This window comes from Prionailurus viverrinus, chromosome B3 (genome assembly GCF_022837055.1).
Source record: "Prionailurus viverrinus isolate Anna chromosome B3, UM_Priviv_1.0, whole genome shotgun sequence".
Classification (NCBI taxonomy): Eukaryota; Metazoa; Chordata; class Mammalia; order Carnivora; family Felidae; genus Prionailurus; species Prionailurus viverrinus.
This window is the reverse complement of record NC_062566.1, coordinates 132,881,862-132,908,968: the sequence shown is the minus strand read 5'-3', so window position 1 is coordinate 132,908,968 and position 27,107 is coordinate 132,881,862. Positions and strand designations below refer to the sequence as shown.

The 27,107-nt window shown below is 50.9% G+C and overlaps 1 protein-coding gene across 1 annotated transcript; it reads left to right on the top strand.

Annotated features, from left to right (window-relative positions):
* Window positions 1-13,680: 13,680 nt before the first annotated feature.
* Window positions 13,681-26,770, top strand: SERPINA6 (serpin family A member 6). The gene is made up of 4 exons (XM_047863554.1): window positions 13,681-14,290; window positions 20,758-21,028; window positions 24,834-24,981; window positions 26,422-26,770. The coding sequence occupies exons 1-4, from the start codon at window positions 13,681-13,683 to the stop codon at window positions 26,605-26,607; spliced, it is 1,215 nt and encodes a 404-aa protein (XP_047719510.1). The 3' UTR covers window positions 26,608-26,770.
* The last annotated feature ends 337 nt before the right edge of the window (window positions 26,771-27,107 follow it).

The following is a 27,107-nucleotide window of genomic DNA, read 5'->3' as shown; positions in this document are numbered from 1 at the left end:
TTAGAATAACAGAGAACCCTTCCCAAATTGCTCCATGAGGCCAACGTGACAGTGACACCCAAACGTGGCCAGAGCAGTAGTCCGAGGGCCCCTTACAACCACTGTGTGTTACGCGTTACATAACTGCCATTCATCAACACCAGAACCCTCCCAGGCAGGCACGATTCTGCACCACGCTGGATGGATACAAAAGTTGAGGTCTTCCGAGAGCAAGGGATTGGCCAAAGTCACACAACGAGTAATTGCTCTAGTGACACCGGAGACAAGTCTGACAAATTCCCAAGGTCTGGCAGTCTTCTTACTATCTTTTTTTTTAATGTTTTGTGTTTGAGAGACAGAGAGGGAGACAGAGAGACAGAGCTCAAGCAGGGGAGGGGCAGAGAGAGCGCGGGACACGGAATCCAAAGCAAGCCCCAGGCTCCAAGCCGTCAGCACGGAGCTTGAAGCCTGCTGGAACTCACGGAGCCACAAGGTCATGACCCGAGCTGAAGTTGGACGCTTAACCAACGGAGACACCCGGGCGCCCCCTCTCTTACTGTCTCCATTCTAATCTCCTGCCTCCGCTGACCTTGGGGAAGGTGGGAGGTTAGGAAACCGAGCCTCAGAGAAGTCAGGCAACTTGTCCAAGGTCCCAGAACAAGTCAGTGAGAGAGCAAGAGGCAGGCGGGGACTGTGCCCCAGGCCCCTGAGAGGGACCTGCAGAATTGGCCTGCCCCATCCTCTGCTCCTGGGACTGCGAACCAGGCCACACGAGGACCACCAGGGGGCATTCACATCACCTCCCACACCCCACCAACCTCCTGGGTCCAGGAATCTGCCCTGCGGAATTCCTACGCTAGAGACTGGAGGGCCCACAGCCCCTGGTCTGCCGTGGGAGCGGGCAGGGAAGGAACGCACGAAGCCGGAGGCCCCTGACCTCCGCGGTGAGGACTCTGGCTAAGGCACCTGGCTTCAAATTCTGGCTCGTCTACGTGCCTGTGTGACTTCAGCCCTCCAACCTCCCTCCACCAGTCACCCCATTTGCCAAATGGGAATCTCCATCATCAGCAGCTTTCGTATGCCTGGGAATACATCAGGCACGGCTCTGTGCTCTCTCCACACATAACCTGAGGCATTCTTTACAACAACCTAACAGACTCCAGACACCAGGGTCTCCGTTCCTCGGCTGAGGTGCAGAGAGCTTACGGAAGGCGCCCAACATCGCACGGCTAGGGGCCGGATTCGAACCCAGGTCCCCACTCTTGACCTGCTCCACTAATCCTGCGCGATAAGAATACCTACCCTGTGGGGGCGCCTGGGTGGCGCAGTCGGTTAAGTGTCCGACTTCAGCCAGGTCACGATCTCGCGGTCTGTGAGTTCGAGCCCCGCGTCGGGCTCTGGGCTGATGGCTCGGAGCCTGGAGCCTGTTTCCGATTCTGTGTCTCCCTCTCTCTTTGCCCCTCCCCCGTTCATGCTCTGTCTCTCTCTGTCCCAAAAATAAATAAACGTTGAAAAAAAAATTTTTTTTTAAATAAAAAAAAAAAAAAAAGAATACCTACCCTGTGGATTCTTGTGAGGATCAAATAGATCAAAATACATAAAACACCAGAGCTGGCACCCGGCGAGGGCTCGATAAATGCCCGCTGCAGTCCTCACTGGGTGCCAGCCCCCGCACCCATGCTCGGTGCTTTCCTCATGGCTGTGAAACCAGAACAGAGCACGAATTGGCAGGTAGGAAGTATACAAAAAAAAATAAAAGGGGGCCAACCGATGCAGAACCTTACCAGTGAGTTAATGGCCCCCCTGGGCTGATTTCCTGCCTGTCCAGAAGCGGGAGGCCCAAGACAGGGTTAGAGTCCTGCTCAACTGCAAGAACTCAGTCCAGGAACTGCACAAAGGATGAGCACACAGGGGGAACAGGTAGCCCCAGCAATGCGGGGGAGTCAGCTCCCCTGGCCCACAACAGCCAGAAGGCAGGCCCTGGGATCAGCAAGGGCCATCTCAGGTTAGCCCGCAAAGTCCAAGCTTTAGCCCCTGCCACCCCCACGCTGGCCATAAGCACTGGCTGGCATCCTGCTTTGCCAGCACAGCTCATGATTCCTAGGGTAAACAGCCGGCCAGGGCTCGGCAAAGGCCAGCCAAGGCTCCTGCCTGGCGATTCGGATTATCGCTGCAGGTCCCTGGCTTGACGTGTCCTGTCCCCACACCAGGCGAGGCCCGGGCCCTGTTTACCCAGAGATGGGATTCCAGACGGCGCTGTCTTCTCCACAGAGCTACAGAAGTCAGAAGGTTCTGAGCAACCCTGCCAGTCCCCATTTCTGTGGTTGGCGGAGTTGGGACAGAGGAACCCACATCTGGGCTGGAGTGATTTCGTTAGGGGGAGGTGGTGGTCATTCTTAGTGGGCTTCAGGCCAGGAGCTCCTCCCAGGATTTCGGGTGAGCCCTAAAAGACCAGTAGATCATTCCCGAATGAGACCCAGATGCATCGATGCTGAACTGGGCCTCCTAGTAAGCAGGGAACGGGTCTCACTCCCCAGGAGGCCACGAGCCAGGGTCCGCAGTGTGCACAGACCAAGTGTTCAGGGAACACGTGGCTAATAAATCGCCATCTGACTCAAAAGCGCTTAAGGGAAGTGTTTATTTTAGAAAATTAGTTTTCCACGTTAAGGGGCTAAGGTTAATGGTTAAAGACAAGGTCTTCCGGGGCGTCTGGGCGGCTCAGTCCGTTAAGCATCAGACTCTTGATTTCAGTTCAGGTCATGATCTCACGGTTCATGGGTTCAAGCCCCCGCATCGGGCCCCGTGCCGAGAGCGTGGCACCTGCTTGGGATTCTGTCTCCTTCTCTCTCTGCCCCGACCCCGGCTCGCTCTCTGTATCGTTCTCAAAATAAATAAAAATAAACTTAAAAAAAAAAAAAAAAAGACGAAGTCTTCTTGTCAGGCACTAAAGTAGCCAGTACTTAGTACGAAGTAGTACTTAGTGGCTAAAGAGATAAAATACCGGCTTTAGCTCTGGTTCTCTCGATGGAGACCTTACCACAGGCTCGATGCTCTGCTCAGTCCACGGTTGCAGTCTTCAGCCTGTGTGTGTATAAACGTGTGCGTATTTACAGAAACCTTTGAGACTCCGTTTTACACATCATGACCCTTTCCTCTTAAATACCTTCATGTATATTTTCTAAGAACTGGGGATCTTATTTTTCAGTACAGCGCTCAGCTTCGAGAAAGTCGGCCCTGGTGCAACAGTGTCTTCTAACGTACCGTTCACGCCCCAGTTTTGTCAACTGTCTCCACGATGTCCTTCGTAGCACACATTTCCGCAGTTAAGGAGGATGCATTGAGGAAGCCGTAAGGCATGATTTTCCGGTCTTTGAGGGGTCACCCCAAGCCCCGGGAGAAGCTTTCTTGCTGACGCCCTCCCAGAATCACCACCTCCTCATCTGAAATCACACCATTACAATGCCATGCTTCTTTGATCTCCTCCGAGAGGTAGTACATTCAGTCGTTTATGACGCTGACACTTTTCAATTTGTTCAGCGTTTATTTATTTCCTTCCTTCCTTCCTTATCTTGAAAGACAGAGAGAGAGCATGCGCAGAGGAGGGGAAGTCACAGAATCGGAAGCAGGCTCCAGGCTCTGAGCTGTCGGCACAGAGCCCGACGTGGGGCTCGAACTCACAAGCTATGAGATCATGACCTAAGCCAAAGTCGGACGCTTAACTGACCGAGCCGCCCAGGCGCCCCTATTACCCATTATCTTTTAAGAAAACGTGGAGCGTTTATAAAAATAGAGCACATACGATTGCAAAAAAAATCCTAAGTTCCGCACGTTCGGTATCACGTGCGGGCATACCTCGTTTCCTTGGGCTTCACTTTACTGAGCTTCACAGATAATTGTGTTTCTTCAAATGCAAGGTTTCCAGCAACTGTGCATTAAGCAAGTCTGTTGGCACCATTTTTCCAACAGAATCTGCTCATTTCATGTCTCGCTGTCACCTTTTGGTAATTCTCACAGTATTTCAAACTTTTTCATTACTACTATATTTGCTATGGTCATCTGTGGTCTGTGATTATGACCTGCAGAAAGCTTGGGTGATGTTTAGCATCTTTAGCAATAAAGTATTTTTTGATAATTTTATTTTTTCATCATTTTTTTAGTGTTTATTTATCTGGGGGGTGGGAGCATGAGCAGGGAAGGGGTAGAGACAGAGAGGGACAGAGGATCCAAAACGGGCTCCATGCTGAGAGCAGAGAGCCCGATGCAGGGCTCAAACTCATGAACCTGAGCCAAAGCTGGACGCTTAACCAACTGAGCCACCCAGGCGCCCCAGCAATAAAGTATTTTTTAATTAAGGTATATACATTTTTTAGACATACGGTGTAACAGAAACATAACTTTTATACGCACTGGGAAGCCAAAAAATTCATTTGACTCACTTTATCATATGTACTTTAATGTGGTGGTCTGCAACCAAACCCACAATATTTATTAGGTATGCCTACAGATGATATTTTTTGACCATGGTGAAATAAAAGCAAATAACAAAGGAGTAGTCTGAGATTCTAAATACCCTAAATGGCATATTACTAAGTTCCCCTGGGGCTAAAAATGAAACCATTAAGGGAATTAAGAAACACATCAAAAAATGACAATGATAATAGTAAATATGTTGGACATCCCTAAGTCAGAATTTAGATGAAAACTTTTAACTTTAAATACATTTATATGGAGACTGGAAATGTTAAAAAGTAAGAAAGCTGGCTAGGCATTTCATTCAAGAAATCAGAAAAAGAACAACAGGGGGAAAAAGCCAAGGAATTTGAAAAGATGGGAAAAAGTAAAACGAAAGGCAGAAATCAATAAAAAATAGATTTCAAAAAAAAAAAAAGAAGAATTAACAAAACTAAAAGCCGGTCCTTTGAAAGATTAACTAGACAGAGCTCCCTAACAAGACTCATCAAGGGGGAAAAAAAATAAGAAAGGAAATATGTAAATAAAATACAGAAACAAAAAACCACTGGTATGACAGGCATTTTAAAATAATAAATCCAGGGGTGCCTGGGTTGCGCAGTCGGTTAAGCGTCCGACTTCAGCCAGGTCACGATCTCGCGGTCCGTGAGTTCGAGCCCCGCGTCGGGCTCTGGGCTGATGGCTCAGAGCCTGGAGCTTGTTTCCGATTCTGTGTCTCCCTCTCTCTCTGCCCCTCCCCCGTTCATGTTCTGTCTCTCTCTGTCCCAAAAATAAATAAACGTTGAAAAAAAAAATTTAAAAAAATAAATAAATAAATAAAAAATAAAATAAAATAAAATAATAAATCCCTAGATATAAGTTCCAAAATTGACTTAATAAATTTAAAAAAAGTTTAAAAGACCAAAAAGTATTAATAAAATTGAAGCACCCCCAAAACTCTAGAACCCGGCCTGGGTGCATTTTTTCCTCTTTACTCATGGAAACGGCTCCTCTTATTCCTGAAGGGAAGTAATAATGTTATCAACCAGCAGAGGGCGCAGGAACCTGCTGGGCTTTCGCAAGGCCCTGTTCTGTGCGCTGTGATAAGGCCAAGGATGAGCCATCAACTCCGGAGTCCTTTGGGGAACCGATATAAACAGTGAGAAAAAAGTGTCTCTCTCCTTCTGATATCAAATAACCCAGTGATAACCAAATAACCTGCAGCCGCAGTGGCTACCGGTGCCCCCACGCTGTACAGGCTAAAGCAGGAAAGCTGGAAAAAGAGCCAAGAAAGAATTTTTTTAAAAAGAGAGACCAAGAAATGATACCCAACCTGGAAGCGCTGGATCCAGCCAAGCCTGAAGCCCTCCCCACCCCCTCAGAACTCTCATTCATGAGACCCAATATATATTGGTTTGGGGGGTGTTTTTTATTTTTATTTTTTGCTTTAAAATGTTTGTGGTCTGTCACCTCCAATCAAAAGAGAACAAATAAAAATGTGGGAAAGAGGGAAGGCCCTAGACTTTCGAGTTGAGTGGTCTTGGATCAGAATCCCAAGGGAAGCTCTCTCAGTCGCCTCATCTAAACAAAAGTGGTAAGAACTGTCTCCACTTCATAATGTCGTTGTGCAGAGCAAGTGACATAATCTGCGGGAAGCACGCGGCTGCTTTTATTCCATGCCTCTCTCCCACCGGACGGAGGTCCCCTGGAAGCCAGAACCCTTGCAGGACTCATCCCCAGCCCAAGCTTGGCACCCGGTTCTCCACAGGTGTCGGGTGCCATTGTGCTAATTAAGGACACCTGCGGCTTCCGCGCCAGCTGCCGCCAGGCAACCACAGGCACTGACGCAACCGCGGCCACATTTTGATATTAAAAATAAAATTCAGGGAACTGCCCGCAGAGGAAAGTTAACTTGCAGCGTTGCTGTGTTTGCTCAAATTTCCTGGAAAAGCCTCCCATTGGTTAATGTAGGAGGGGAGGGGACCACCAAATGGTGAAGGCCACTGGCCCCCCTCTAACCATTAACCAGCGGGGAAGCTGGCAAACAAGATTTAGCGGTGGCGCCCCGCCGGCTTACTGTACGCCTCCTGGGGCCCGGGACTAGGCCGGCGGTTGCAGCCTCAGCCCTTTGCAGACCGTGAGTAACACCGAACACCGTCCTTCCCTCCCGCTCCTGCCCCGCCGCCACCAGAGCGAAGCCAGGACTGCATCTTGCTTCTGTGATTTTTTTTAACGGGCACTGAGCATTAGGGCAGCCAGCAGTGATACGAGGCTATAGGAGCAGTGACGCTGGGAGGCTTTGGCGGAGTCTGTGGGTCACCCATGCGGATGTGATTTCCCCTGGCCTCCAGGCTCGCAGGGGTTGACGCCGAGCTAAGAGTCATTCCCATCCGTCCCTTGCCCGAGGCTCCTAAGCCCGGCCGAATAGCACAAGGCTGTGACAGTTGGGCTGGACGGGTGCGAGGCAGCGCCCCCTGCCGGGGGATGGGGGCAGGGACACCGGGCGTGCCGCAGGGTCGCACACGCCTGCCACCCCTGGTTCACCCGGGGCAGGGACACTGCAGATGGAACAGGACTGTGCGCGACACCACGTGTGCTGAGGGTTAAATGCAGAGGGCCCCGAGACGGCACCTGGCCCACAGGGGCGTTTGTGAAAATAAAGAACGCGGTGGGTGTGTGCTTGGAGCATCGCTGCAAACAGGAGCGACGAGGGGGACAGACATGAAATAATGAAAGTCACCACGATTGTGGACACTGCACTGTGACGCGGCCGGGCACTTTTTGGAGAGCTATTTTACCCTCATCACTTAGCTTCCTGTAGAGAAGGGCAGAAGGGCTCGGCCCAGGCTCTGAGGCCAGGCTGCAGGGCTTAGAATCTCAGCTCTGAACAGGTTACTCTACCTCCCTGGGCCTCAATTCTCTCATCTGTAAAGTGGGCCCAGGACGACCCATTGAGTGAGGCCACATACGAAGGCACTAATAACAGCTGTGACTAATAACAGCTGACGACAATCTCACAATCCCACGAGGTGGGTACAGTTTTAATCCTTACCTTGGAGGATTAACCCAGGAGGGGATGAGGCCTGAAGTCCCAGAAACAACAGGAAGAGGAGGGAAGCAAGAACCCGTAACTGGGCTAAGCCAGCCCCGCTCCCGGCTGTGCCCTGCACCAGGTCCTTGCCCCGGAGGGCTCCAAGCGGGTGTGGAGGGGACGGGGCTAAGGCAGAGACTTCGCTGCAGTGTGATGGGGCCACAACAGGGAAGCATAGAGAGCAGGTCTCCTGGAGGAGGGCTGGGCTCTACGTGCCCAGGGACAAAAGGAGGTGAGCCAGGCAAGGCAGGGGAAGGATAGGCCTGCAGAGTGGAGCCACGCGGGGCAGGACTGGGGCGGGTCCGTCTTTGTCCCTAGATCCCAGGCCAGAGCCATGCTCCACAAACAATGGAACTGTCCCCTGGCAGAGGGCTGAAGGTCTGGTATGTGCTGGAAGGATGGCCGCCGAGATACCCAGCAGTGCTGTGGCTCAGACTTCAAGGGACCAGATCTGAGGCTGAGGCAGGGCTGTCACCAGGCACAGAGTCATGACCACCCCCTTGGGCCACGTTATGGAGGACCAGCCCCTCCTGGAAACAGCCGGGAGCCACTCAGCAGGAGAATGGCCAATGGCTTGAATTTTGAAAAGTTGCCTCTGTCTGCAGAGGGGAGGGAGGGCTCCGCGGAACAGGGGCAAGGACACCAGGGAGGGGCGGCTGCTAATCCTGGAAGAGGTGACAGGCCCCAGACGTGGACTGTGCTCTGAGACTAGAACAAGGAAGCAAATACCAGAAAATCAGAAGGTCAAAGGTGGAAAGGCCAGTGGTGGGTATTATTACCAACTCTATAATTATACTGAGGAAACTGAGGCAGAGTTTAAACAGTCCACGCATGTCACCTGGTTCATAAATAGCAATGCTGGGCTCCGAATGCAGCGTGGCCTCCCACAAGACCAGGAAAATGAAAGCCAGAGAAGGGAGGGGAGGGCAACAGGGCTGTTGTCAAAGCAGGAAAGGAAAGAAGCAGGGAGCACAGGGCAGGGAACTTCAGCAGGACTTGTCCCACCACACGGAGGGGGACACGCAGGAGTGCGGAGGGGCCTGGAAGAGGGGTGGGGGTGGGAGTTGCATCTGTCGCTCACGAGGTGCTGGTTTTGGAGCATGCCAGGGCCTCGGGGTGTTCCAGAACAGACCAGTGGTCCCCAAATCAGAGTGCACCACGTTCTCCTGGGGGTACTGTCTTCACTGTGGGCTCCCGGCCCCCTTCCAGAACGGTGGGTCCCCTAGGCGGGGCAGTGCAGGGGGTCCTGCTCCTTCTTCTTTACTGGGATACAGGTAGCTCCCTAAAGCACAGGGGAGCTGGGGACCAGCAGCCCTGCAGGTAGAACGTTCACTTACTGGTTTTGACCTTGGCTGCATTTTTTTTTAATTGCTCTTACCAAACATCTTTGAATGGTCTGTATGTCTTTTTCTCCTTAATTTTCTTTTTTTTTTTTTTAGCATTTATTTATTATTTTTTGAGAGACAGAGAAACAGAGTGTGAATGGGGGAGGGGGAGAGGGAGAGAGGGAGACGCAGGATCCCCAGCAGGCTCCAGGCTCTGAACTGTCAGCACGGAGCCCGACGTGGGGCTCAAACTCACGAGCCGTGAGATCATGACCGGAGCCGAAGTCAGACGCTTAACCGACTGAGCCACCCAGGAGCCCCTTCCTTAAGTTTCTTATAGTGATAAAATATACAAAAGATTGATCTTTTAAATTATTTTTAAATGTACAGTTCAGTGGCATTATGTACCTCCAAACTGTTGTGCAGCCGTTCCCAGTATCCATATAACACTGTGAAATAAAAGAAAGAATATATATCGGTCCCTGCCCCCTGGTTGCTGACACCGAGCTCCTAAAATCCTTGTAATTTCCTAAGTGATGAGAGCATCGGGAGCAACTCACGTTCTAATATTTGGTCTCTGCCCCTGGTTCCTGATGCAGAGTTCCTAAATCCCTTGGAACTTCCTGGGCGGTAGCAGTGTCTGTTGTTCTAATGAGGTGACTTTTGATAGGTGCCTGGATAGCTTCAGGATGGGGCTGGTCCAGGAAAGAGCAAGCCATGATCAGGAGCTTGGAATTTTCAGTCTCACCGCCCCCCCCCCCCCCCCCTTTCTCTGGGAAGAGGCGAGGGGTTGAAGATGGAGTTAATCATCCATCCTGCCTCTGCGATGACGCTTCCATAAAAATCCCATAGTTTGGGGGTCAGAGAGCTTCTGGATCGGTGAAGACATCTGCGTGCTGACCACGCCAGCTCCCCAGAGACAGGAGCTCCTGTGCTTGGGACCCTTCTGGACCTCGCCCTATAAATCTCTTTGTCTGGCTGTTGATTCATACTCCTTATTCTGTCCTTTATAATACACTGGAAGGAAGTGTTTCCCTGAGTTCTGTGAGCCCGGTCTAGCAAATTAGCAAACCCGGTGAGATGGTCATGGGAACCTTGATTTACAGCCAGTCAGAAGTACAGGGTGACAAGCTGGGACTTGTTGTGATTGGCACCTGAAGTCAGGGGTGGGCAGTCTTGTGGGAACTGAGAGCCCTTAACCTGCAGGGGTGGATAGTGTCAGAATTGAGTTACACTGTAGGGCATCCAGCTGGTGGTGGAGAATTGCCCGGGGTGTGGAAAACCCTCAGACTTGGCGTCAGAGGGAAGCGTGGCCGTCGGGCGAGAGGAAAGGAGAAACACAGGAGTGTCTTCTTTATACAACCACCTTTTATTTATCCTTTCACCCATTGATGGACATTTGGATTGTATCCATTTTTTGTTGTCGTTATTGTGAATAATGCCGTTGTGAACATCGGGGTGTACAAATATCTGCTCAAATCTCTGCTTCCAATTCTTTTGTGTATATGCTCAGAAGAATCGCTAGGTCATATGGTAACTCTGTTTAGTTTTTTGAGGCACTGCTGTTGTCTTTTCCACCTGGCTACACCATTTACCATCCCCACCAGCAAGGTACAGGGTCTCCAAGTCCTCCGTATCCAACACCTGTTTTCTGTTTGGCTGTTGCGTTCGGTTTGATTTTTGAAATAGCCATGCTAATGGGTCTGAGTTGTATCTCATTGTGGTTTTGATTTGCATTTCCCCAATGACGTCAATGTGAGCATCTCTTCACGTGCCTGTTGGCCATCCGTATGCCTTCTTTGAAGAGATGTGTGCTCAACATCTTGGCCCATTTTTTGAATTGGATTGTTTTATTATTTTTTTGTACTTGAGTTTTTCTCTCCTCTGGACGTTCGTCGTTTATCGGATATGGTATTTGCAAATATTTTCCCCCATTTTGTGGGTTGCCTTTCTACTCTATTGAGTGAACAAGAATTTTTAAAGAATCCAGTACGTCTAATTTTTTCTTTTGTTGCTTGTACCTTTAGTGTCATGTCCAAGAAATCATCAGTAAATCCAGTGTCACGAAGTATTTTCTCTATGTTTTCTTCTGAGTTTTATTTCTCCCTTACGTTGAGGTCTTTGGTCCATTTTTGTATATGATATAAGATAAGGGTCCAGCTTCATTCTTTTGCATGTGGATAATCCAGTTCCCCCAGCATGATTTGTTGGAAAGACCGTCCTTTCTCCATTGAATGGTCTTGGCACCCTCATCAAAAATTATTTGACTGTATATGCACGGGTTTATTTCTGGGTTCTCCATTCTATTCCATTTGGTCCCTAGGTCTGCCTTCATGCCAGTACAACCCTGTTTTGACTGTTGTCTTTTTATTTTGTTTTGTGTTTTTTTGTTTTGTTTTGTTATTTGAGAGAGAGCACGAGCGGGGGAGAGGGGCAGAGGGAGAGAGAGAGAATCCCAAGCAGACTCCACATTCAGCACAGAGCCCGACGTGGAGCTTGATCCCATGACTCTGGGATCCTGACCAGAGCCGAAATTGAGAGTCAGACACTCGAGTGAACCATCCAGGTGCCCCTGATTTCGCAGTCTTCTATGAAATGTAAAAATCAGGAAGTATGAGATCTCCAACTCTGTTCTTCTTCCTCAAGACTATTTTTGGCTATTCAAGTTCCCTTGAGATTCTCTACGAATTCTTGTAAATCTAGAATGGATTTTCCTATTTCTGCAGATTGCATCATTGGGATTTTGATAAGGATTGCGTCTAGTCAGTAGACGTCTTAGGGTAATATTGACAACTTTAAGAATATTAAGTCCTCCAATCCATGAACACAGCATGTCTGTTCATTTATTTATCTCTTCTGTAGTTTCTTTCAGCCACGTTTTGCAGTTTTCAGTGCACAAGTCTTATACCTCCTTAGTTAACTCCTAAGTATTTTATTCTTTTTGATACTATTGTAAATGGAATTGTTTTGTTAATTTCCTTTCCAGCTTGTTCATTGTTAGTATATGGAAACAGAACTGATTAGTGTGTGTGTGTGTGTGTGTGTGTGTGTGTGTGTTGATTTTGTAGCCTGTCACTTTGCTGAATTTATTTATTGGTTCTAGCAGAGCTTTTGTAGACTCTTTCGTGGTTTCCACATGTTTCTGTGATGTTGATCAGGTTGCCTATGAGCAGAGATAATTTCACTTCTTCCTTTCCAACTTGGATGCCTTTCATTTCTTTTTCTTGCCTCATTTCTCTGGCTAGAGCTTCCAGGACTGTGTTAAGTAGAAAAGGCAAAAGCAGGCATCACGCCTTGTTCCAGATCTTAGATGAAAAGTTTTCAATCTTTCACCATGACATTAGCTGTGGGCCTTTCATATATGTTTTTTTTTTAATTTTATTGAAGTGCTTTCCTTTTAGTCCTAGTTTGCTAAATGCTTTTATCTTGAAAGGCTGTGTGGAATAATGCCAAAGTTGATGCTTTTTCTGCATCAACTGAGATGATCGTGGTCTTTTTTTTTTCTTCGTCCTGTTAATGTGCTATAGCACATTGGTTGATTTTTACATGTGGAACCATCCCTGCATTCCAGAAATAAATCCCACTTGGTCATAGTGTGTAATCCTGTTAATGTACTGCTGAATTCTAGTTGCTAGGATTTTGCTGATGATTTTTATGTCAATGCTCATAAGCAATATTTATCTGTAGTTTTCTTTCTTTATAGGTTCTCTGTCTGGATTTGGTATGGTTACCACGGAAATTACGTTTAACCCCCTAAAGTTATAACACTCTCACTTGAATTTATGCCAGCTTAATTTCAACAGCATACAAAAACCTTGTTCCTATGCAGCTCCATACCCCCCATCCTTTCAGGTACTTAAGTCACAAACCACATCTTCATTCGTTGTGTATCCAAAAACATAGACTAATAATTGCTTTTCATGGATTTGTCTTTTAAATCATATCAAAAATAAAAAGTGGAGTTAGAAAGCAAAATTACAATAATACAAGTTTTTCTAATTGGTCATATATTTACCTTCACGAAAGATTTTATTTCTTCCTATAGATGGTATTTATTTATCCTTTCATTTCAACCAGAAGGGCTCCCTTCAGCCTTTCTTACAGGTGAGGTCTAGTGGCAATGAACTCCCCCAGCTTTTGTTCATCTGGGACTGTCTAGATTTCTCCCTCATTGTTAAGGGATGGTTTTACCCAGGCACCTGGGTGGCTCAGTCGGTTAAGCATTCGACTTCGGCTCAGGTCATGATCTCACCGCTCCCAAGTTCGAGCCCCGCATCGGGCTCTGCGCTGATAGCTTAGAGCCTGGAGCCTGTTTCAGATTCTCTCTGTCTCTGCCCCTGCCCCACTCATGCTCTATCTCTCAAAAATAAATAAACATTTAAAAAATTTTTTTGAAAGGATTGTTTTGCCAGGTACAGGATTCTTAGTTGATAGTTTTCTTCTTTCAGTTCTTTGAATGTATCACTTGGTCAGATATTTAACCTTCCTGGGCCTCCCTTTCTGCCTACGTCAAATCATAATAATAATACCTACTTGATTTGTTTGTCAGTGAGGATTAAATGAGAAATAGAGGCAAAACACATAGGTCAGCGTTGGGCGCCTGGTAGGTACTTGATAAATCATAGCAGGTATAATCATACTTTCAGATGAGGAAGTTGAGGCCCAGAGTCCTGACTTGCCCCAGGTCACACAGCCAATGGGGAGGAAGGAACTGAGGCTTGAATGGGGCCTTCCACGGGGTCTTCTGCCCATCTTTTCGCCATGCCCCACTGCCTTGGAGGCCCCACATTGTCTAATGAGCATTCCTGATTTGGCAGGGCTGGACCATCCTGGACAATGCTGCTTTCCCTGTGCACCTGTTTCCTCTGGCTATCCACCAGTGACCTCTGGACCGTCCAGGCTCAGGACCCCGACACCGATGTGAGCACAAGGAGCCCTCACCGGGACTTGGCTCCAAACAATGTTGACTTTGCCTTTACCCTATATAGGCATCTAGTGGCTTCAGCTCCTGGCAAGAACGTCTTCATCTCTCCCTTGAGCATCTCCATGGCCTTAGCTATGTTGTCCCTGGGCGCCCGTGGCTACACACGGGCCCAGCTTCTCCAGGGCCTGGGCTTCAACCTCACCAAGACATCCGAAGCTGAGATCCACCAGGGTTTTCAGCACCTGAACCACATCCACAAGGAGTCAGATGCCACACTGGAGATGGCTATGGGTAACGCCTTGTTCCTTGACCGCAGCCTGGAGCTGCTGGAGTCGTTCTCGGCAGACAGCAAGCACTACTATGGGTTGGAGATCTTGGCTACAGATTTCGAGGACTGGGCTGGAGCCAGCAGACAAATCAATGAGTACATCGAAAATAAGACCCATGGGAAAATTGTGAACTTGTTATCGAAGCTGGAGAGTTCAGCCACGCTCGTCCTGGTCAACTACATCTTCTTCAAAGGTACCCCCCCCCCCCGGCCCCACCCATCCCATTGCCAAGAACAGTAAGAGCCATCAAAACCCAGGGTGCATTCTTGGGCAAAATCTTGGATTTTACAAAGCACATTTTCACCTGTGAATCTCTGTCTTCACCACAGTCCTCTTAGGCAAGTAGAATGATACCATCTTACAAATGTTCAAAATGACACCTAGAAGAATTGAGCCACTCACCCAAGCTCTGGTAGGTTCATTCAAGGCCCAAACAGGTAATGGTGAACAGTCCGACCCCCCGTGGTCTACGTATGTTGTCTGAGTGCTGGCCGGGAGTCGGGCACCGGGCCAGGGGCTGGAAGCCCAGCCAGACACAGCCCTTGACCCCCAGAAACTCCCCCCAGATGGCCCCCAGGCTACACACACCCCCAGAATTCACAACCAGCTCTGACCAAGTGCCATCTCCACCAAACTCCAGCCCTTCCTCCCCAGTTTGGAGCAGAGTGTTCCAAAGTTCTTGTTCATAGAAGTCACCATGGGGACTTGTTAAAATTATAGATTCCAGAGCCCATGCTAGACGTACTGAAGCAAAACTGCTGGAAGAAAGTCCCAGAAGTTTGCATTTTTAACAAGGCCCCCTCCCCCAATCGTATTTATGATCAGATAATTTGGGGATACATTATTCTTTTTTTTTAATTTTTTTTAATGTTTATTTATTTTTGAGAGAGAGAGAGAGGGAGAGAGACAGAGAGAGTGTGTGTGAGTGGGGGAAGGGCAGAGAGAGAGGGAGACACAGAACCTGAAGCAGGCTCCAGGCTCTGAGCCGTCAGCACAGAGCCTGACGCGGGGCTCGAACTCGTGAACTGCGAGATCATGACCTGAGCCGAAGTCGGACCCTTAACCGACTGAGCCGCCCAGGTGTCCCAGGGGATACCTTATCCTTGAGAATAAAATCTACAATCCTTAGTCTACGGCAGTGGTTCTTAACCCAGGGTAATCTCCGCCTCCTCCTTCCACCCTCAGGGACGCTTGGCAGTGTCTGGAGACATTTTGGGTTGTCACAACTACGGGTACAGTGGGGTGTGCTCCTGGCATCTAGTAAGTAGAGGCCAGAGAGGCCGCTAAGCCTCCTACAATGCACAGGACAGCCCCCACAATGATATCTGCCCCAGAGTGGCTATCATCCCAAGGCTGAGGACCCTGGCCTAGAGACCTCTGCTTCTCTGTCCTCTCCAGCCTCACATCTCAACGTTTTCCCTCTTCCAACTTCCCAACACACAGCACGCTCACACACACACACACACACACACACACAGCGTGCACGTGAGCGCACGCGCACACACCTGTACGCACACACGTATGCACACAGAGCAATTACACGTGCAGGCACACCTTAACACACACAGCACACAGCACGCCCACGCCCACATGCACACGTGCACGGTGTCCAACCACACCGAGTTCCTTCCGGTCCGGGAGCACGCCTGTCCTCATGGAAGCCTGAATTAGTTCCCTATGGCTGCTCTAACAAACCACCACAAACACGGTGGCATAAAACAACGTGGATTTATTATCTTAACAATGCTGGAGGTCAGAAGTCCAAAATGGGTCACGCGGTGGTCAAAGTAAAAGTGTTGGAAAGGCTACGTTCTTTCCGGAGGCTCCAAGGAAGAATTGGTTCCTTGCCCTTCCAGCTTCTAGAAGCCACCTGCATTCCTTGGCTGCTGGGCCCTTCGTTTGCTCTTAAAGCCCGTTAGCACATGACCATGACCTCTCCTCTGCCCCTGCCCCTCCCACCATCCTCTTCCACTCTTAAGCAAACCCTTGTGACGATACTGGGCCCACCTGGATAATCCAGAATGATCTCCTCCTCTCTAGATCGCCGGATTGGCAACCTTAATGTCCTCTTGCCATGTAACATAACAGATTCACGGGTTCCATGAATTAGGATGTGGGCATATTTGGGTGGCCATTCTGCCTGCCGCAAAACCCATACTCTTTCTGTCCCTTGAGCCGCCCCCCAACCTGCCTGCGCCAGAAACTTCTTCCCACTCATCAAATCTTGGCTCAAAAGTTACCTCCTCCATGAAGCCTTCCCTGATTCCCTCAGGCAAATCCTTGCTTCTCGTGAGCACCCCCTACAGTCTTCCCACACCTCATTTTTATTTTTAAAAAAAATTTTTTTTTTCAACGTTTATTTTTGGGACAGAGAGAGACAGAGCATGAACGGGGGAGGGACAGAGAGAGATGGAGACACAGAATCGGAAACAGGCTCCAGCCTCTGAGCCATCAGCCCAGAGCCCGACGCGGGGCTCGAACTCACGGACCGCGAGATCGTGACCTGGCTGAAGTCGGACGCTTAACTGACTGCGCCACCCAGGCGCCCCTCCACACCTCATTTTTAACAAACATCTTGTTAGACCTTATAAGCCTGCGCTCAGGTGGTTCGGTCTCAGTTAACCAGTCATGTTTGAAGAAATGCAAGTGAAACGGGGGGAAAAAGGTAATAACCACATTTAATATGTATCTCTCAACAACCTCAAAGCTCATCCAGATCATAGTCTCCAGAAAGAATCCTCACTTGCCCTTTTCTCTTCTCTCCAACTCCTACTCAGTGCCCCCCGTTAGCCAACCGCACCCCCCCCAGCTCTATGCTACCTGGACAGACTTACCGTCATGTCAAGCCCCCCTCCTTCTGTCTTCCGTCCTCTGCACCGGCCTGGAGGCCCACCTGGCAGCGGTGTCCCTCCCGGGAGGGTGTGAGGCTGACCCGGCCAAGACAGCAATTTTTTCCCTCCACTTTTACTGAGACATAATTAGTTTATAACATTGCCTGCGTTCAAGACCTACAGCGTGATGACTTGATATACACGCAAACTGCAAAGTGACCCCCAAGATAAGGCGAGCTGACACCCACATCCCCTCACGTGGTAGGGTTCTAGGTTTTTAGATTCTACATACATGTGAGATCACACAGTATTTGTCTTCCTGTGTCCGACTCATTTCACTTAGGAGAATGCCTTCGAGATTCATCCATATGATCACAAATGGCAGGTTTTCCTCCTTTTTTCTGTAGCTGAATAATATCCCTGTGTGTGTGTGTGTGTGTGTGTGTGTGTGCACGCGTTTTCTTTACCCATCCATCCATCCATCAGTGGACACCTAAGTTGCTTCCGCATCTTGGTTATTGTCAATAACGCTGTGACGGACATAGGAGTACAGATAATGTCTTTATCTCTTTGAGACGGTGAGTGAATTTCCTTCTGATGTATTCCCAGGGGTGGGATTGTTGGATCATACGGAATTTCCGTTTTTAACTTTTTGAGGAACCTCCCTACCGTTTTCCACGTAAAATCGGCTGCACCGATCTGCGTTCCCGCCCGCAGGGCACGAGGGCTCCTTCTTCTCCACATCCTCACCAACCCTTGTTCTCTCTTGTCTTTCTGCCACTGGCCACACGCACAGGTGGGAGGTGATAGCTCATGTGGCTTTGATTGGATTTCCCTGGCGATGAGGGATGTTGGGCCCCTTTCCACGTACCTGTTGGCCATTCGTACGTCTCCTGTGGGAAAATACCTATTCAAGGCCTCCACTCATTTTTGAGTTGAATTATTTGCTTTCTGCTATCAAAGTATATGAGCTCCTTATATATTGGGGATAGTAGCCCCTTATCCAATATGCAGTCTGCAAATGTTTTCTTCCATTCTGTAGGCCGCCTCTCGTAGTGTTGATTGTATCTTTGGCTGTGCAGAAGCTTTTTAGTTTGTCCTGCTTGTTTATTTCTCCTTTTGTTGTTTGCAATTCTGGAGTCATATCCAAAAAGTCAGCACCCAAATCAATGTCAGGGAGCTTCTTTTTCCCTACGTTTTCTAGCCTTATGGTTTCAGATTTTTTTTTTTTACGTTTATTTATGTATTTTGAGACGGAGGGGGCAGAGAGAGGAGAGAGAGAGAATCCCAAGCAGGCTCTGCACCGGCAGCACGGAGCCTGATGCGGGGCTCAAACTCACGAACTGTGCGATCATAACCTGAGCCGAAGTCAAGAGTCGGATGCTTAACTGACTGAGCCATCCAGGCGCCCTATGGTTTCCGATCTTTAATTCACTTTGAGTTAACTTTTGCATGTGGTGTAGGATGTGGGTCCAGCTTCATTCTTTTGCATGAATACCCAGTTTTCCTGGCACCAGGTATTGAAGAGACTATCTTTTTCCATTGAGTTATCTTGGCTCCCTTGTCAAATATTAGTTGGCCCTTCAGGGTCTTTGGTGTTTCCATTCGTGTTCTTTGCACTCAATCGCGGGAGGGTCAAGGACTCTGGGAATGTTTGCCCAGAAAGGTTTCCGAGTGCTCCCCCAAACTCCACAGGCCATCTCTCCCACAGACTGTGTGCTCCTGCCTGGTATCCTTGTCTCTTTGGAGGCCCCAGTGCCTTTGCACAGTGCTTGGCACATGGCAGGAGCTCAACAGTGGTCGCATAGAGATTCTGGCAGCACTTCCTTGGAAGCAGAGTGTAGTAAACCCAGGTACGGGGGAAGGGGTGCTCCGGGGCCCGCGAGGGGGCTTGTGGGACAGCCGTCATTTGGTGACATCATTTGGTGACGTCATCTGGCAGTTTCTCAATGTTCTCACGACCACAGTGGGACTGAGCTGATGGAAAAGAGTAGTTCCTGGTGATAAAATCCGAACGGCTTTGGAAATAGAAATCTGAGTGCGAGAGCCGACAGGGGCGTGTGCTGCTTTGTTGTACACAGATTTTCCGGAACACAGCCAAACTAAGTGGCAAGCCCCTGTTTAAGCTGGGGCTACCCTAATATGTTTCCAGAAGGCCTGCATAATAAGTGGCAATGAGCAATGGCACAGCTATCATCACTAAACTTAGGGCAGGCAAAGTGTCCCTGGCATGTTCCTTACTTGGTGGACTCTCTCGACAGCTTTTTTTCTTTTTTGTGAGAACATTAAAAATATCGTTAGAAGGTTTTCCGCAAGAATCATCCTTGCTCTCCCCAGTTCGCCCCCATAAATTCTTAAGTTTCCCGACCCCGAGTGCTCACGGCCCGAGAATTTTCAAGGAAAAAAAATCCCCTAAAGTAGACGTCGGGCCCCATTCTGTATTTTGTTTTGTGCCCAAGGAAAAACCTAACCCTGAAAAAATTCACTTTTTTTTTTTTTTTTTTTTTTTTTTTTGCTGGAAGTCGGACAGGTAAACCACCACTTAGTAAGTGAACCACTGCCTTCAGTCCAGAGGATCCCAGGCCTCCTCTGGAGGATGGTTTGAAAGCCCTCAAATGATCCCGCTTGCGGTGAGACAGCCAGGCTGTGACGTCACACTCAGGCACCAGGGAGGGGGCGGGGCATCCAGGCCCCGCATCCACCCGGCCCTTTCCCCGCCTCCGCCCACCTCTCCCTACTGCCTCCCTTAGGAGCCCTTCACGGAGATTGAGGCTGAACAGAACAAGAGTTCTGGCCTTGTGGTCCGCAGATCCTGCAGGTGGCGGGATGGAGAGAGGCCTGCCTGGACCTCTGCTCTGGCCGCCACCTCCAGGCAGCCTCAGTTGGGACACAGAGACCTCACAAGGGCGCCGGGGCTTTCAGGCCGAAGGCATCCAAGACACTGGGGACCCCCAGGATGCAGGGTCCCCAGTCATCTCCAGGCCTGGAGAGTCTTAACCTAAGTCACCAGAGGCCCTGGCGAGATCTGCCCACGTCTTTAAATACCCAGAGTTCTGTCACCTGCAAGAGGACTCACGGTTGCCTGGAATGAGCCCAGAAGGGTCGAAGGGGCTCAGCAGGCAGGCCTCACGATCGGGCGGGCTTTGGCTCTCGGGGCAATTTTCTTCCTGTTAAGAGCTGACCAGTGGTGGAGAGTCTGGTCCGTGAAGGTAGTGAGCTCCCCATCACGAGGCAGGCAGAGAGGCTACGGGATGCCATCGCGGAACATGTCGGAGGGCTTCGAGTCCAGCCGCTGGTGTGAGCCTGTGACCTCAAGGGCATCTTATCCTGACTTTGCCCGCAGGAAATGGGGTGTGGCCCTCGGGGGAGTGGGCACGGTCCACGGAGGGCCAGGGTGCCTGCCGGGCTTCTGTGGCTGACGTCAAGGCGCGGGGATGGGACGGGCGGTCCGTTGCTCCAAACCTCCCCCACTCCTGACCTCGAATTCACAGCCCGAGTTCCCTTCGACACGATCTCAGAGCCCTCCAATCCGGGATCCACTCCGGGCTCGGGTGGGAGGCAAAATCTGGTTTCCTGAATCCGACCCCCAAATCCAAGGGCCAGCATTCTCCTCTGTCTCCCTCCTCCTGTTTTTAGCAGCTCAGGAACAGAGTGAACCCTCAGTCCGTGCCAAGAGGTGGAGAATACAACGGGCTCAAAAGTGCCGGGGATTTCATGCCTTACCGGGAACCTCCCGCCTCCCTGGTGGGGGCCGCGACCTGGCCTAGAGCTCTCCTGCCACCCACTCTCACGGGCCTGTCTCCTGCCCTCCCCCTCCCTCCTCTCCCAGGCACGTGGGCACAGCCCTTCGACCCGGAAAGCACCAGGGAGGAGAACTTCTATGTGAACGAGAGCACCGTGGTGACCGTGCCCACGATGTTCCAGTCGAGCCCCATCAAGTACCTGAAAGACCGGGTGCTCCCCTGCCAGCTGGTACAGCTGGACTACACGGGCAACGGGACCGTCTTCTTCATCCTCCCAGACGAGGGGAAGATGGACACAGTCATCGCCGCGCTGAGCAGGGACACCATTCAGAGGTGGTCTGAGTCGCTGACCATCAGGTAAGCCCTTGCCCTCCCCCTGGACCCGCCCCCCGGGGCTCATCGCTTTCCGGTCCGCTGGGTCCCCAATGGCCTGAGGTTCTCTGACCGAGAGGTCACACCTGTTCATCCACCTGTCGGTTGACACTGAGATACGTTGGGGCGGTCCACAGAGCGAGGTGCCCCGTCCCCGGGAGGCTAACAGCTACCTTCTGCGTGATCACGTTTTTGATTTGTTGGCTTAAACTGTGTTCACCAACTGCCCCCGGCCCCTCGCTTACCCATTGTTATTATCTTGCTTCCCTGAAATCAAGCACGGTTACCACTCCTGAGAGACCCCATAAAAAATACACCAAAATGACCGTTTCCTTCATCCCGGAGCCAACACGAGGCTCAGTCGGTGAAGTGTCCGACTTCAGCTCAGGTCATGATCTCAGTTCGTGAGTTCGAGCCCCACATCAGGCTCTGTGCTGACAGCTTGGGGCCTGGAACCTGCTTCGGATTCCGTGTCTCCCTCTCTCTCTCTGCCCCTCCCCAGCTCTCTGGCTCTCTCTCTCTCTCTCAATCTCTCTCAAAAATCAATAAATATTTAAAAAATTTAAAAAAAAAGAAAGTAAGGACCTAGGTAGGTAATAAAGGAGTAAGGGAAAAGGGGTGAGGGGTGTATATGCCCACGGGCCAGTGGGGAGGGGGGAGGGACAACCAGCCAACGCGTGCCCAACCCGAGGCCCACGCAAGGGGTGCACACTCAGGGGGGGTTGACTGAGCATGGGAGTTGGGAATGAATGATGCATGATGAATGAACGAACAAACACATCCCCCCCCCCCCCAGGCACCTCTGAGTTAGACGGCAATCAAAATTATGGTTACCTTGGAGGAGGGGATAGATGTTCTTGAACGTGATCCTCACTCTCGTGAGATTTCAGTTGTGTCTGTGTGCAAGCAATCCGAGCAGCACCATCAGCGTGGGCCCTGGCGGTGCGTGGGGCGGTGCAGACCGTAAGGGCAAAGGGGACGCGGGGAGGAAGGGAACACTGGGGTCTGGAGTAGTCAGGAAGGCTTCCAGAACAGATGCCATTTCTTTCCTTTCCTTTCCTTTTTTTTTTCCTTTCTTTCTTTCTCTTTCTTCCTTCCTTTCTCCTTTCTTTCTTCTTTCTTTCTTCTTTCCTTCCTTCCTTCCTTTCTCCTTTCTTTCTTCCTTTCTTTCTTTCCTTCTTTCTTTCTCTTTCTTCCTTCCTTTCTCCTTTCTTTCTTCCTTTCTTTCTTTCCTTCTTTCTTTCTCTTTCTTCCTTCCTTTCTCCTTTCTTTCTTCTTTCTTTCTTCTTTCCTTCCTTCCTTTCTTTCTCCTTTCTTTCCATTTTTTCTTTCTTCCTCTTTCTTCCTTCTTGCCATTTCTTTCTTTTCTTCCTTCCCTTCTTCCTTCCTTTCTTTCTTTTCTTTCTCTCTTTCAATACACATACCTTTAAAAAAATTTTTTTTAATGTTTATTTTTTTGAGAGAGAGAGACAGACAGAATGTGAGCAGGGGAGGGGCAGAGAGCAGAAGACAGAATTTGAAGCAGGCTCCAGGCTCTGAGCGGTCAGCACAGAGCCCGATGCGGGGCTCGAACTCACGAACTGAACCGTGGGATCATGACCTGAGCCGAAGTCACTCGCTTAACCCACTGAGCCACCCAGGCGCCCCTCTATCAATACACACAAATGGAAGCAGCAGCTTAGACCATGTACTAGGCTAAGCAGAAAGGAGAGAAGGTGGATAGGACAAAAGATGGACTTCAAAGACATGCATTTGAGAGCAGAAACACAGATTCTGCTGGAATTAATACTGTACAATGACGTCAGTTCTGCCCTCGCGGGACCAGAAAGGAGCTAGGTAAATGTTCGACGCTGAGGGAAGGGAGGATTGCTTGGCTGCCCCAGGGGACCGACCACAGAAAGGGCTGCGGAGGGAATTGGTTTCCACTTGAACTGTGTGTTAAGCCCGAGGGCAAGTTCAGCCAGCGGAAGGGCCACCCAGAGCGTGCGTGGGACAGGAAATGGCACAAACCCCGGCCAGGAGGCCGTGTCCCGGGGCACCCACAGGGCCAGGCAGCAACAGCAGCAAAAACTGAGACAAATTCTAGTTGAATGAAATTTGTAATCCAAGAGCTTCGCCGGCAGAAAATCCAGAAAGAAGGTCTGCTACGTTAATACATGCGCGGGGTTTGGGTTTTGTGGTTTCAAGTTATTTTTATTTCGAGTCGTAGCCTCAGAGAGCTGCTCAGGGCCGGGGCTTCTGGAGAGTTTAGTCCTATTCTGCGAGTGGACGTGGACGCCTGGGGTCTGACCTCACTCCAGCCGGGAAGAGCCGTGTGGTCAGCTCCGTGGTTCCCGGAGATGCCCTGGCGCTACGCGGGGCCCCAGAGGTGTCCTTAGTCCTGGACCCCTCGCACCTGACCTTTCGCATGGCCACGGGGGGGGGGGGGGGGAGTGGGGTGGGTATGTGCGACCGTGGATCAAGCAAATTCTGGCTCCTTTTCTGTTGAAAATGAGAAGGATAATCTTTCTCTTTACGCCAAAAATAAGCTCTTCACTAAAACACTTCAGCTTAAAAAACATTCATCAAAAACACATACGATTTTCTTCTAGATTTTTCTTTTTTAAACAAACATCCAAGGCAGAATTTTGATTGGGCAGGAATTCTCTACTCCATCCACATGACGCTCTGCTAGTCCTAGAAGTCAGACCCTAGGGGTCCTCACCTCCAGGCTTGTGTCACCCACTCTCCCACCTCACCCCTCCCATGATCACCTCCCCCCTCCCTGGAGCAGCACCCCTCAGGGTCCCGCTGTCTCCTACCTCCTAGGGAAGGCTCATTGCCCCCACACACAGCCCGTGAGAGCCCTCTCTCCATCTCTCTTCCTTGTCCCTCCTTCCCTCTCCCTCCTCCCTCCCCTTCCTCCCTCCCCCCTCCCTCTGTCCTCTGCCCTCCTCCCTCCCTGTCTCTTTCTCTCCCTCCCTCCCTGCCCCTCCTTCCTCCCTCCCCCCTTCCCCCTTCCTCTGCCCTCCTCCTCTCTCTCTCTCTCTCTCTCCCCCTCCTTCCCTCTCTCTCTTCCCATGAGGCAATGGGGCTTTGAGGCAACTAGTCCTGACCTCTTCACAATTCTGCTGCTTCCCAGTGGTGTGACTTTGGGGAAATTCTTCAGCTTCTCTTGAGTTCAGTTCTCTCCATCTGGAAACTGAAGATGTTGGCTCCAACTCCTTGAGGTTGCATGAGTGAGTGTGTGTGTGTGTGTGTGTGTGCACATACACACACACACACACACACACACACAGGCATTGGATGCGAATACAGAAGCTAGGAGACATCCACCAGGTTGATTCCCCTCTCGGAGAGAAGTGCCCTCACGGCCCTGCCCCTGCGCTGTCTCGCTCTTTAAATGAGGACAAGCAAGGACTTGGCTAAAGCTGCACAGCATTAGTGGCAATGCTGGGGCCAGGACGGTGCTCCCAGGGTGCTCCCCCCCACCCCTCCCTTTCTGCAGGGGGTGCCTGGGGGACCACAAGGACTTCTTCAGGGACCCTCTTCTTCAATGCCCAGCTGTACCACAGGTAGAATCCGCCAAGAAGAGCCAAGAAGAAAAGATCGAGCGATTCAGAGGCCCAGAGAGGAAGCTCACGCGTGTGATGGCGAAAGAGACAAAGCCTGCCTCTTGTTCTGTCCCTTCTCTTTTCTCCCAAAAGTGGGTCCGGCTGGGAGGCAGGGTCCGGAGGGGTCACAGAGGAAACGGAAGTCGCCTGGCAGGGGAAGTCTAACCCCATCTGCTTACCCCCTGCCCCCCGAGCAGCCAGGTGGACCTACACGTCCCAAAGGTGTCCATCTCTGGAGACTACGACCTCAGGGCCATCCTGAGGGGCATGGGCATTGCAGACTGGGTCAACAACGGGGCGGATTTCTCCGGCATCACCCGAGAGGCCCAGCTGAAGGCGTTGAAGGTAAATGTCCCTAGAGCCGGTCTCCCTAGAGCCCCCCAAATTCACGGTACAAATAATAATAAGCAACACGGAGCCCATTCACGAGCGGGTCTCTGAGCCCCAGGTTGAGAGCCCCGGGTCTTGTCCACGCCCCTACGTTTATTTACAACAGGGCAAACGGAGGCTCCGCAGGGAAATGCGATGTCTCTAAGGTTACGCGGAAGCTAGTGACAAGGGAGGGTCGCAGCCCAGGCGCGTGCCCCTTCCGCCGGGCCACACAGAGGGGGACAGGGTGGGAAACCAAGCCATCATGGCAGGACTGGGGGCGGCCGGTACCAAGAAGGGACCAGGGAAATGGGAAACGTCTGAGTGAAATCACATCGGCCCGTCTACCCGTCACACTCATGACCCTTCATCCGTCAGCTCTGTGTTCTGCTGGTCACTCCAGAACCTAATAAGTATCGAACACCCACTCTGTGCCCCAAACTTCTAGATACTGGGTATGCCTGCGCTATTCTGATGGGGCCCTTCCCCCACGGGACCTCACAGTCCTGTAGGTGACAAAACCAGACAGGGGACAGGACAGAGTTCCAGAGGCAGCAGCCCCTCCCTCCAGCACGCAGTATGTGCTGGATAAAACGCATCCCGTGAAGGATTGAGTCAGCCAGCCCTGACCTGAGCCAATCTCTCGGGGGAGGAGCCTCTCTGTCTTGAGAAAGGTAGATGACCCCCATCCCCCCCCCCACGGCCACAGAGCTCGTGGATAACGGCGTGACATTTGGCCCTGGGTCTCTTCCACTCGAAACCTCATTTCCCAGGACAAACCCCAGGGCTTCCCTGGCCCCGCTCGGCTTCCTCCTAGCTACGTGTGCCTATTTACGGAGCTTCTCAGAGCCTCCGGTTCCTCGCTGTCCAGCCGCTGAGAGGCACCGTCCCCTCGGATGTTGTTTATTAGCCAGTTCTGACCCACCCAAGGCTCCTGACGCGAGCCACTCCGGCATTTTGCTGATTTCAGAAATTCTCCCTAATTTTGATCACAACGAGAGACCGTTCAACGGTCCCTTTTCCACCCTGGGCAGGCCCAAGCACTTTGCATAAATTGGACCCTAGTATGTGACTAGTGGGGTGGAGGAGGGAGGTCCCCCTTCGCCCAGGACCCCGGAAGGAGTGCCTGATGTGGACACCGAAGTCCAGTTAGTACCATGAGCCCCCTAAACTCCCCGCGGCCGGCTCCACCTGCCCACTCTCTAGGAAAGAAGCCTAGGTGCCACCTGGGTTCCGGAGGTGGACAGACGTTGGCCCTAATCCTGGAGCCGCCACTTAGGGAGCCAGCAAGCGACCCTCTCTGAGCCTCAGCTTTGCCACCACAAACCGAGGGTGGGAGGGCTCAAAGCGAGGTATGGAAAGCCCCCAACACACAGCAGGTGCTCAACCCCCACTTCCGCCCCCCCTCCCCGACAGGTGGTCCACAAGGCTATGCTGCAGCTGAGTGAGAGCGGCCTGGAGGCAGCTGCCCCCTCCGGGCTCATGCCCAACGCGGCGTCCAAGCCCCTTGCCGTCCACATCAACCGGCCCTTCATTGTCATGATCTTCGACCACTTCACGTGGAGCAGCCTTTTCCTGGGCAGGGTTATGAATCCGACCTAACGGGGCGTCCCCCGGGGAGTCCCAGCACCGGCTGACTCTGCGCTCAGGGACTCCACAGACACGCTCTGGGCAGGGGGAGGGCCCCCCAGTCTTCTCCAGGCTCTTCTGTAGTGGGACAGGTGACAAACTGGGATTGACCGTAATGAAACATTGTGCCACTGTACTTTCCTGGCTTTGATCATTGTGCTCTGGTTATGCAACACATGGAAGCTGGGTGAAGGGCATATGAAAACACTACTGTTTTTGTAAATTTGTGTAAGTTTGACATTATTTCTAAAAAAGAAGAAATCATGCAGGCCAAAACACAACAGAAAGACATCTTTAAAATACTAATATATAGGGGCGCCTGGGTGGCGCAGTCGGTTAAGCGTCCGACTTCAGCCAGGTCACGATCTCGCGGTCCGTGAGTTCGAGCCCCGCGTCAGGCTCTGGGCTGATGGCTCGGAGCCTGGAGCCTGTTTCCGATTCTGTGTCTCCCTCTCTCTCTGCCCCTCCCCGGT